Source organism: Castor canadensis, chromosome 2, assembly GCF_047511655.1.
Source record: "Castor canadensis chromosome 2, mCasCan1.hap1v2, whole genome shotgun sequence".
NCBI classification, from domain to species: domain Eukaryota; kingdom Metazoa; phylum Chordata; class Mammalia; order Rodentia; family Castoridae; genus Castor; species Castor canadensis.
In genome coordinates, this window is record NC_133387.1 from 140,921,419 (window position 1) to 140,934,498 (window position 13,080).

The 13,080-nt window shown below is 40.1% G+C and overlaps 1 protein-coding gene across 2 annotated transcripts in view; it reads right to left on the reverse strand.

Moving 5' to 3' along the window:
- LOC109675669 (aromatase-like) overlaps window positions 1-13,080 on the reverse strand; it is a 71,550-nt gene that overhangs the window by 31,202 nt on the left and 27,268 nt on the right. For both annotated transcript variants that reach the window (XM_074065943.1, XM_074065944.1), the window contains exon 2: window positions 3,959-4,142. In XM_074065943.1, coding sequence (XP_073922044.1) covers window positions 3,959-4,103 — 145 coding nt within the window. In that variant the 5' untranslated portion in view covers window positions 4,104-4,142. The remainder of the gene's footprint in view (window positions 1-3,958; window positions 4,143-13,080) is intronic.

The following is a 13,080-nucleotide window of genomic DNA, read 5'->3' on the forward strand; positions in this document are numbered from 1 at the left end:
GGGGGGGTGGGGGGAGAGGGAAGGGGCAGAGTGGGTAGTAAGGGAGGGGGTGGGGGCAGGGGGGAGAAATGACCCAAGCCTTGTATGCACATATGAATAATAAAATAATAATAAAAAAAGAGGACAAGATGACAGAATTGCTGGATTGGTTTGAACATCCACTTGCCTGGGTTGCATTCTAGAGTAATTCTTCCATCTGAGAGGAGCAGGGTCTGCAGAGATAGTCTAAGAGCATTCACTTCCTTTTTTCCTCTTTCAAAGATGACTCAGTTTAAGAAAAGAACCTTATGCAAAATCTCATGAGACAAAATAAAGCTAGGAATTGAGGCACTGGGCAACTCGTCTACTCAGTGTCTAGACTACAATTTGAGTCCCATGATCTTGTTTTAGGTGACAGCAATGGTTACTCACAATTGCTTGTGTAAATGATGGCTGAACTGCAAAGAACATGAATGCAGAGAACTGGGGAACCTGATGTTGCTTACATCAGAGAACAAACTTAGTAGCTTGATTTTTCTTGTTCTCGTTTTTCTTGTTCTTTGAGACTAGGTCTAGCTCTGTACCCCATGGAACTCATGGTGCTCCTGCTTCAGCCTCTTAATTACAGATGGGTGCCACCATGCACAGCCTGGTAACTTGATTGTACTGGTGGTAGGGAAAAAAAGGTAGATTTAAAAATCTGAATACTTTCAGGAATTGTATTATAAAGTAATAGTTTTTCTAAATTTTTAAAAATTTCCATTCTGTCAGTGAAAGCATTATGAAGCAAAACACAAGCCTAACTGCTTCACCCCAAAGAAAGAACTGGGTGAGAATGTGGATGATCTTAGCTTTCACAAGATCCATCTGGACTGGGTGTTTACCCACCCCAGTTCAGCAACAAGTGTTTAGCCTTTTGCTCTGCAATAGCTGGTTTACCATCAGTATTTTTTTGCTTTACAGAGAACTTGGTTAGTGTCTGTAGAACTGAAATATTGCCAAAACACTTTTCCAGGTATTGATAGCTTAGCACATTATAGAGGCTCAGTAATGTTTCCTGAATGAATTTTTAAGTTAATTAGGAATATGCATATAATAGAAAGAATGAAGTTTTAAGTGCTGTTGTTATTCTGGGTATTTTAGGTTGTATTCACACTTTGATTGAAAAATCTGTAATATCATGTAACATACATTTAGTCCACATGTGGCCAAAAATGACTTACCTGAAAATAGACTTATTGAACAAATATTTACTTAATATGAAAGCCCCTGAGAAGCAAAGACATACAATAAAAAGCTAAAGCTGCACTTTTCATCTTTTACCTAAAAGTTTGGTACCATATAGAAAATCTTAGCATTTGCAAACCAACATTGAAAGTTAAAATATGATAGTCAGCCTGTTGTGGGGCACGCCCCTCTACACCCAGCTCACTGGAAAGCTGAGGTGGAAGGATCACTTGTGCTCTGGGCTATAGAGTGAGGCCTCACAGAGAAAAAATGTTATAAAACATACAAATAGTCAAAATGAAAACATCAAGAAAATAAGATATAACAGTGGAGAATAACATCCACTGAAAAGGGAGATGGCAACAAATCCTATACTTGGGTTGAGAACCTGAATATTCTACCACAGCAGACATTTTGGATACTTAGTGATCACTTGCACAACAGCTGAAATCATCTAACAAACTTTTCATGAGACCTTACTATGTATATTACTGGTCCTAGTTAGGGCCTGGAGATGTCATGATAAGTAGGAGGAAATTATTGGAGTAAAGTCTTAGGGAAATATTCTAGTTGCATCCACATTAGGCTGCTGTCTGTGCTTCTCACACTTGGGAATACTTATCTAGGCATGCAGTAATTGGAAGAGCCTTCTCACACCCGGAGAGGTGCAGTAAATACTTCGCTGCATTTTTGGGCAGATACAGTCTCCTTGAAGCCAACAGCTGAAACCTCTCACACACTGTCCTATCAGTAAACTATTGCATCCCACACCTAGGTATCCATCCAAGAAGCCTGTGCACACAGATGTTCCTAGTTTGTACCACTAGATGATTCTGACCAGATCTCACCTTCCCAAAGGGAAAATTCGAGGCTAGGACCTCCATGGCTTCTGGTCCCCATGGGCTCCCCTCTTCCTTCCAGTCATTTCCCTTCTCTGGGCTTTCACCTGGCTTCCCATAGTTGTTATAACACAGTATCTGACAAGATGATCACCACTTGGGTCTATTCCCCTTCTATCCACGTGGGTTCTCACCCTTGTGGCTCTCAACCCTGGCTTCTCATGAAAAGTCACCTGGGGGATGTTTTCACAATATCAAACTGGGAGCCTCACCTCAGACAGTGCTGAGAACCCCTGTCCTGTCTAATGTGATCTAACTGCCAGTGTATGACAATGTGATGACCCTGACCCAGAAGTTGTGAACAAAGTGAGGTGTCACCTTACCTCCTGGTCCAGGGTTTCAGGGCTTCCATCTCATGCTGGTTCTCTGAAAGCAGACCTCCTCACTTGAGGCTCCAATTGAATACCACTAATGCTTGAAGCATAGGTATGGGGTGTCTTTTTAGAAATGCATGTTTCTGGGCAGTCTGAACAAAATCTCAGGGAAGTGCCCAGGGATCTGGTAACAAGCTCCCAACTCCTGGGTTGTTCTTACACTAAACGTTTGAGAACATGGGGCTTAATGGGTGGAAGGGTACTGCTGAACTTTTCACTCCTTGAAAGATGCTCTAATAATACAGGTGGATTGGACTTTACTTCCTGTGTGTATAAAAGGAAGAAAAGAAGAGAGCATTTGCCCCTCCCCCACACTCCAAGTTACCTCTCTCCATCACCATTCAGTAATCCTGACTGTAGCCACTAGGTGGAGGAGAAATCCACTGGGAACAGGAGCATTGGGAAAGGGAGTTCAAGTCAAACTCCATGGAAGAATATTGCCTCAACTCTGAGCCTACCTCTGAAGATAACAAAATTAACTAAGTGTTCCATTAATTGGACATTAACATGACCTAAAGTGCCATGCTGAATCAGACAGGGAGAGATAGGGAGGCAATTATCTGGAAAACTTTAAAAAGAATTCAGACATGCTGTATTTTGTACCCACCCCATGATCTCATTCTTCTTTGCTTTGTGATGAGGCTCACCACACTTAGAAATGTTTAAAAACAATGGTCTTGAAGAAAAACTCTATAAGATATCTCATGAAATTGGAAATGAGTGCCCATCAAAGAAATTTATACTGAAAACTAAATAAATAGAGTAAAAATTTTGATTATCTGTAAGTCTGTTAACGTCAGCAGTAGTGATGGACTGGTAGGATTTTTCATTATAATCATCTGTACAATTTTTTTTCTCATTTGTTGATTGACTCTCAGAGGCCTTGCTGGAGATTTTGTGAGGGTGTGGTGTCCCAGAGGGTGTAGTGGCCCTCATTCTCCCACTGCAGGTCTTATTCAACCCTTATGGTGACACCATCATCACCGTGTTGCCAATGAGAAAACGAAGAGTGAGATGAGGAGGAGGAATGAATACAAGAACAGGAGAGGTATGGGTGAGGAATAGGGGAGGGAGGAGAAAAAGAGGAGAGGGGGCATCCAGACACATCTCCACCTTCAGAGCAAAGTTGGGATGAATTTGAATCCCTTTAAAAAAATTAACAAGTAACCGTGGAATTTTGCCTAGCTCCACCCCATCTCAAGATTGCTTTAAAGGGTGCTTGTGCCAAATCTCCTTCCCAAAACAGCATGCAGAATGGAAAGGGATATCTAAGATTTTTTAAATTGCTTTCATTTGAATTTGCAGATAATTAATTGTGTTAATAACTTTCACCTTAGTTCTCATTTGCTATCATGGCTGTGGCCTTCAGAGATCTTCCCAGATTTGCTCCTTGTCCTTTGGCAAAATTTTCCTTAACTTCCTGGATCAAAAGCTGAAGGAAACAATCTCCTTAGACACAGAAATCAACAAGTGACTTACCTGGTATTGAAGATGTGTTCTCATAATTCCAAATCAAGAGAAGGATTCCCGTGAGCAGCAGGAGTGGCATGGCGCCAACAGGTACAACTTCCAGCACCATGCTGGTGACATTATAGTCCATGGGGTTTAGTTTTTCCAAAACCATCTTTCAGTCTTGGCCTCAAAGGCAGCAATTTCAAGCCCTCTGGAAATCAAAAGGGCAGAAAAGTTAGGGAATCCCTGAATGGGTTTGCCTTTGTCTCCTGTTGCTTCAGAGGATGCTGTACTGGAGAGACCGACTCTTTGTTTTATAATGTGATTGGACACATAGACAAGGGAAATCTGTAGATAGGAGTCAAAACAGCAAGCTCAAGAGAAATCTGTTGGTGTGAAGTTGGCATTTCTGAACTTGGTAGAGTGTCAGGTTCTCTTCAATGCTTAGTCTGACAGAACTATGTCATCTTGCCCTTGAGTGGGTACAGTGATGTACATTCCCAATTGAGAGCCAACTCATCTACTAAAGTATAAGAAAATGATGAATATAGATATAAAATTTGTTAGTAAAATACTGGCAAATCAAATTCAACAACACATCAAGAAGATCAGACACCATGATCAAGTTGGTTTAATTCCAGAAATGCCAGGGTGTTTCAACATACACAAATCAATAAATGTAATATGGCAAACAGAAGCAAGGTCAAATATCACATTATCATCCCAATAGATGCTGAAAAAATCTTGAACAAATTCCAACTTCTTATCATGATACAACCACTAAAGAAACGAGGAATAAGAAGAGTGTTCCTCAACATAATAAATGCTATATATGAAAACCTAGAGTCAACATTATACTAAGTATAGAACAACTCAAACCATGTTTACTAAAGTCAGGAAAAAGAGAAGGATGTTGACTCTCCCTGCTATTCAATATAGTTTTAGAATTCCTAGCCAAAGCAACCAGACAGGAGGAAGAAATAAAAGGGATTCAAATAAGGAAGGAAGAAGTGAAACTACCCATATTTACAGATGATATGATACGGTCTTAAACTTAAAGACACTAAAAGCTCCATCAAAAGACTCTTAGAAATCATAAACACTTCTGGCAAAGGGAAGGATACAAAATTAATTTATGAAATCAATAGCTTTACTATATAGAAAAATAGAACAGACAGAAGAAACAATTCCATTTACAATAGCCTCCTATCACCCAAAATTAAAATACCTTTGAATAAATTTAAGGAAAGAAACTAAAAACATTTTCAATGAAAAATATAAGCCACTGAAGAGAGAAATCGAAGGAAGACATCCAAAAATGAAAAGATCTCCCAGGCTTGTGGATTGGAAGAGTCAACATTTTGAAAATGGCATTGTACTAAAGGCAATCTATATGTTCATACAATCCCTGTCAAAATCCTAATGAAGAGGGGGGGGCAAGATGGCAGATTGCTGGCATCTATATAGCCCAGGGTCAGCTAACAACACTAAAAAAAGAAGATCAGAAGATCCCAAAAGTCACCCACAAGGTCCCATAACCACAAGAAACAAAGTCCTCTCTGAATCCACAAATAGGGAAGCAACTAACACCAGGAGGAATGGGAAGAACAACTCACAGCTCATCACTAACCATCTTCCACCCTGGAAGTCACTGTGGGGCTCCAGGCTCCATCACTTGTTGCTCCCTCGGCAGTAAGTCCACTTCCCAGTACACATAGGAACTCAGTACTCTATGCTCCCTACTACCACATGACCTGCTACCTTCACCCTGAAACTCCAGGGAAACCAGTGCCTCTGTGCAAGCAGGACCCTTAGCTCCAGCTGCTCCATGGGTAATAGAAGGCACAAGCTAGCAAGCTCAGTTTCCCTAGAAGCAATACCACAGAACTGAGCTCCCTGAAACCTGTGTGGGAGATTGGCCCAGGAATTCCCGGTGCTCCCAGGCTTGGTTCTTTGAAGCTGAGACAGCAGCAGAGTCACTGAACTGTGCTCCCTGAAGCCCATGTGGGAGATTGACCTGGGAACCCCTTCTGCTTGCAGACTTGGCTTTTGCAAGCCAAGCCTGCAGCAGAGCCACTAAACAGATCCCAAAAGCAAAAATCAGGCCCCAGGGCTCCTGATACTGGAAGGCTTGGAACCACCCCCCACCCTCTTCCCCACCACTTGCAGTGCTACTGCACTAAGCTCTTGGAGCCCATGCCTGGAAAGCAGGGCACAGAATACCTGCTGTCTGAAGGTTTAGTTCTCTCATGCCTCCAACCATTGCCCTGGCTCCAGGTAGCCCAGTGCCAGCAAGCAATCCTCAAAGCTCACACTGCCTGCAGACTTGGGTCCCCCGTGTCTGCACCAGCTGCTGTAGCTCCTGGAAGCCCACGCCCCAATTCAAGTAGACACTGGGGACTCTGCTTCCTAGTGGGCAGCAGACAATTCATGCTTGCTGGCTCTGCTGCCCCACGGGAACCCTCAACTTGCTACTCAGTGCCACCACACACCCAAGTGAACCTCAGACTCCAGGCACAACCAGTCTTCCCTTCCCACAAAGCACAGAGGACAAACACTAACCATTGTCCCTGAGAGCAAGACAGCCCTTGCTCCCCTGCCAAAGAACAAGAATACCAGATCCCCCATAGCGGGGAGCAAAGTTATAACCTGTCACTCTGAAGATGGCACCAGAAGCCCTGTTCCCCCAGGAACACAGAAGCCCAGTGCTTCATGCTGCACCTCCCTGCAGAAGAGTCACGTCTCTCCTGTGCAAGAGCTGGAATCCCAGCTCCTCACTGAATGGCCATCTGCTACTCTGCTGGTGCTGGAAGGCCAGCCCCTCACAGTGCATAGGGACCCAGCACTGCACTGCAACTGCAGGAGAGTCCCTGCAACCCCATCAAAGAGCAGGAACTCCAGCCCATATGCTGTGGAGAGAAAAGAGATCATTATAACCACAACAACAACCCTGTAAGGGGTAATATATCCAGCATATCCCTCTCTGAGGAACACTGCTGTAAAAGCAGGAGAGAAAAAAACACAAAACCCCCACTACAGGGGCATAGGGGTTTAAAACCCTAACCTAAAACAACTCCAAGCGTGTAAATATCAATGGAGAATGAAGTAGCAATATGACCACTCTCCACCAAAAGCCAATTCTATGACTAAGGATTCCACACCTGCATTGAGGAGGAGCTATCAAATAACAAATTCCAACAAACAGTAGTAAAACGGTGAATGACCTCAGAGAAAAACACAAAAATTAGTATTTGACCCCAAAGAGAAAAAGTAAACAATTAAATGAGCTCAAAGAGAATACAAACAGACAGATAGATGAAATTAAGAAGACGGTCCAGGATATGAAAGAGGAAATCCATACAGATATGGAACCCTGAAAAATAATCCAAAATAAACAACTCAATATCCCAAATAAATATTGCAATTGAAGCTTGGCAAATACATGGAGCAAGGTGAAAGTAGAGTATCAGAAACGGAAGACAAAGTAGAGGAATTAGACAAAACAATAAAAGATCATGAAAGAAAGCTGATAAAATACGAATGGAATATGGAAGACATCTGGGACACCATGAAAAGACTAAACGTACAAATCATGGTGTAGATGAAGGAGAGGAGATGCAAAATAATAGCTTTGACAACCTAGTCAATAGAATAATACCAGAATGCTTCCCTAACCTCAAGAAAGAGAGTTACCCAGGAGTAGGAAGCCTTCAGATCACCAAACTGACAGGACCAAAACAAGAGACACCCCCAGACACATCATTAAATACTCAGGACACAGAACAAAGAAAGAATTCTGAAAGCTGCAAAAGAAAAACACAAGTCACATATAAAGGCAAACCCATTAGAGTAACAGCACTGAAGAGAGAAATCAAAGAAGGCATCAGAAAATGGAAAGAACTTCCATGTTCTTGGATTGGTAGAATCAACACTGTGAAAATGGCCACACTACCAAAAGCAATGTACATGTTCAATGCAATGCTTATCAAAATTCCAATGACATTCTGCACAGAAACAGAGAAGTCAATCTTGAAATACATATGGAAACACAAAAGATTTCAAATAATCAAATTCTGAGCAAAAAGTCCAATGCTGAAGGAATCACAATACCGGATTTCAAATTATACTACAGAGCCATAACAATAAAAACACCATGGTATTGGCAGAAAAACAGACAGGAAGACCAAGGATCAGAATAGAAGATCCAGACATAAACCCACACATCTATAGCTAACTGATCTTCAACAAAGAAGCCCAAAACACACATTGGAGAAAAGACGTCCTCTTCAACAAATGCTAGTGGGAAAATTGTATGTCCACATGTAGAAGACTGAAACTAAATCCCTGTCTTTCCCTCTGTACCAAAAACAACTCAAAGTGGATCAAAGACCTTGACTTAAGGCATGAAACCATGAAACAACTGCAAGAAGCAGTAGGAAATACACTGGAACAGATAGGTTTAGGGAACAACTTCCTAAACAGAATTCAAAAGGCTTAACATCTAAGAGAAAGAATAAACAAATGGGACTGCATCAAACTAAAGAGCTTCTGTACAACAAAGGAAACAGTCATCAGACTCAAGAGACATCCCACAAAATGGAAAATATCTTTGCCAGCTACCCATCTGATAAGAGACTAATATCCAGAATCTATAGGGAATTCAAGAAACTGAACCCCAATGATCAACACCTCAGTGCAGAAGTGAGCACATGAATTAAACAGGGAATTCTCAAAGGAATTGGTACAAATCATCAGTAAATATATGAAGAAGTATTCAACTTCCCTGGTGATAAACAAGGTGTAAATCAAAAGAATAGATTTAATCTCACCCCAGTTAAAATGACCATAATCAAGGGTAAATAACAACCACAAATGCTGGTGAGGATGTGGTGAAACAGGAACCCTTATACACTGCTGGTGGGAATGCAAATTGTAGAACTCCTATGGAGAGCAGTATGGAGATTCATCATAAAACTAGAGATAAAACTGTCATTTGATTCAGTAATTCTCCTCCTGGGCATCTACCCCAAGGAATGTAAGATATGATACAGTAGAGACACCTGTACACCAATGATCATCACAGCCCTATTCACAGTATCCAAGGTCTGGAAATAACCCAGATGCTGTACAACTGATGGATGGATCATGAAATTGTGGTACATATACACAATGGAGTATTACTCAGCTGCAAGGGATAATGACATGGGGTTTGAAGATAAATTGATGCAATTGGAGGACATCATGCTAAGCGAAGTTAGCCAGGATCAGAATAAAAAAAAACCACGTTTTCCCTCATATGAGGAAGATAGATCTAAAGATAAACATATATACTAAAAGAAGCATGATCATATATAAATTCAAATATAGAGCATGTTTGTAACAGTGCAACTACTCTATGGAACTCAGGGAAAGAGAGAAAGGAAAGGAGAACGACAAGGCCTTAGTAATATCACATACCAGAAGATGTAAATGTAGAGGATATAAGGATGTGTATTGAAAACTGTTGAAAAACCTAGGCAGAGGTAAAGAAGTAAGGGAGAACAATCAAAGGGATTGAACAGACCAAAGTAAGTCACACCCACAGAGGGCTACATTAAGACACCCCGTTGAACATCAACATAAATATTAAGGAAATCAGGGCTGAAAAATAGGCACTATGTGTGTGTGTGTCTCTGTGTTTGTGTGTGGTGGGGGTATTAGTAGGAGGGTGAAGGAAGGAGATTAACATGACAGAATTTTGTTGATGGACTTCAAATACCTATATGAGATAGAACTAAATAACCTCTTGCAATTGCTTTATGTGGGGTAGGGAAGGGGTGGGGGATGGGGTGAGATGATGGGGCCAATGTAAATAATGTAGAATAGAAGTCTAATTGGAATTGTCACTATGAATCTGCCCTGTATAATGAATATTTCCTAAAAAATTAAAAAATATCCCAATGATATTCTTCACAGAGTTAGAAAAATGAACCCTAAAATTCATATGGAAACACAAAACATGTAGAATAGCCAAAGGAATTCTGAGCAAAATGTCCAATGCTGGAGGTATGACAATTCCTGACTTCTATAATATACTATTATATTATATACTATACTTAGGGTCTTTACTACACTACAAAGCAGAGCAAAATTTCGTGCAATATATCAAATATATCATAGTTAAATTAACCACCAACACCTTTCTTACCCTCTCCTCCCCCCATTCCTGGTACAGTTTCAACACATATTATTTTTGTCATTTACATACATGTGTACACAGTATTTGCACCATATTCACCTTCCCATGCCCTTTCCCCACCTCCTCTCCTATCCCACTTTCACCACGCCATCCCAGGTAGGACCTGTTCTGCCCTCCTATTTTTGAATTTTGTAAAAGATAAAATGACATTTTTGTTTGTTTAAGATAGCTACACAGGGAGTTCTGTTGTGACATTTTCTGGTTGTGACATTTTCTGGTATATATATATATATATATATATATATATATATACATATACTAGAACCCAAATTGGCATCTCCTCTATTTTTCTTCTTTCTACCTTGTGGTGTTTTTTCTTCTTATGGTGGTTTCAACAGTTTTAACAATTCTATGTACATTTTTGTATAGAGAGTACATCAACTATATTTGCCTTCTTAAGTTCCTCCTCTTAGCCTCTTTTAACCATTTGTATGTGACTTCCCCTGAGCGTGACCTGTTTTCACTAATATTGATGTATTTGTATTGAGTCTATATTCCACATGTGAGAGAACAGATAAGACTTTTGGCCTTCTGAACCTGGCTTACTTCACTTAAAATGATTTTTTTCAGTTCCATCCATTTACCTGCAAATGAAAAAATTTCATTCTTCTTTGTGGCTGAGTAGAATTCCATTGTGTATAAATACCATATTTTCTTAATCCACTCCTCAATAGGGGGACATCTTGGCTGTATTCAGAGCTTAGAGTATTATGAATAATGTTGCAATAAACACAGGTGTGCAGGTGCCTTTGTTGTATCCTGACTCACATTCGTCTGGTATATCCCTAAGAGTGGTATTGCTGGATCATATGGCAGTTCTGTTCTTAATTTTTTGAGGAGCCCCCATATTGTTTTCCATACTGACTCTACTAATTTACACTCCCACTGACAGTGTATGAGATTTCCTATTTCCTCACATCCATGCCAACATTTGTTGTTATTTTTTTGTGTTCTTGATGATAGCCCTTTTATAATGAGTGAGGTGGAAGCTTAATGTGGTTTTCATTTGCATTTCCTTTATGGCCTGGGATGTTCAGCATTTTTTTCATGCTTTTTTTTTTTTTTTAGCTATTTGGACTTCTTCCTTTGAACAAGTTCTGTATAGTTCATTTACCCATTTCTTCATTGGGTCTTGAATTTGGAAATTTAGTTTTTTGAACTCCCTGTATATTTTTGTTATTAACCCCTTCTCAGAGGTATTGCTGGCAAAGATTTTCTCCTATTCTGTGGGTAGCCTCTTCAATCTAATTATTTCTTTTGTTGTGCAAAAGCTTTTAGGTTTCATGTAGTCCCATTTGTCAATCTGTTCTCGTAGTTGTTGAGCCATTTGAGTTCTATTTAGGAATGTCTAAAATTCTAATATATTCCCTGTTCTTTCCTGCACTAGCTTCAAAGTTTCAGGTTTAATATTAAGGTCCTTAAACTACTTTTTGTTCATACTTACACAGGGTGAAAGACATGGATCTAGTTTCAGGTTTCCACAGACAGATATTCAGTTCTCCCAATAACATTTGTTGAACAGGTTGTCTTTTCTCCATCATATGTTTTTGTTGTCTTGTCCAAAATCAGGTGGGAATAGCTGTGTTGGTTTATGTCTGGGTCTTCTATTCTAATCCACTGGTTTTCATGTCTGTTTTTGTGCCAGTACTATGCTGTTGTATTGCTATGATTCTGTAACATAGTTTGAAGTTGAGTATTTTGATACTTCCAGTGTTGCTCTTTTTGCTCAGTATTGCATTGGCTATTCTTGGTCTTTTGTGCTTCTAAATGAACTTTTAAAAACTTTATTTAATTTTGTTATTTTTACATTTACTTACATGTGTATAAATTATTTGGGCCACCCCTACAAGCCCCCCAATACTGAGCATAACCTGTTCTGCCCTCTTCTCCAATTTTGTTGAAGAGAAAACAGAAATAATAAGAAAAACCTAGCATTTTTGCGAGTTTGAGATAAAGATAGCTATTCAGAGAGATTCCAAGCATTGCAACCATGTACATGTGCATTTCAACCCACATTGGTTCATCTCTACCAGACCTCTTCAGTACTTCGTAGTCTCTTCCCATAGTGGCTTCTGCCTGTTTATGATTACTCTATTTGCTCTTATACAGTGAACACATCAACCACATTCAAGTTGTAGGTTTTCCTTCCCTTTCCCTATTTCTCCCGTGTGTGTCCTCCACTTAGCATGGGACCCATGTCCAATAATATCACTGCATTTGTTTTAGGTCTATAATCTGTATATGAGGGAGAACACGATGTTTGGCCTTCTGAGCCTGATGAACTTCACTTAAGATGATGTTCTCCATTTACTTGAGAATAAAAAAATTTCTTTCTTCTTTGTGGCTGAATAAAATTCCATTGTGTATAAATACCACATTTTCTTAATTCATTCATTGGTAGTGGGAAATCTTGGCTGTTTCCATAGTTTGCTGCTGTGAATAATGGTGCAACAAACATGGGTGTTTAGGTGCCTTTGTAGTAGCTGAGTCGCATTCCTTCAGGTTTATCCCTAGGAGTGGAATTGGTGGATCATATGGCAGTTCTGTTTTTTGGTTTTTTTTTTTTAAGAAGCTTCCATATTGCTTTCCAAAGTGGTTTTGCTAGCTTACATTCCCACCAACAGTGTTATGAGGGTTCCTTTCTCCCTGCATCCTCGCCAACATTTGTTGGTGGTGGTGTTCTTGATGCTAGCTAGTCTCACAGGGTGAGGTGGATTCTTAGTGTGGTTTTGATTTGCATTTTCTTTATGGCCAGGGATGGTGAGCATTTTTTCAGCCTTTTGGACTTCTTCCTTTGAAAAAGTTCTGTCAGTTCAGTTGCCCACTTCTTTATTGGTTCATTTATTTGGAGGGAGTTTATGTGTTTGAACTCCCTGTTTTTTCTGGATATCAATCGATTGTCTGATGTATA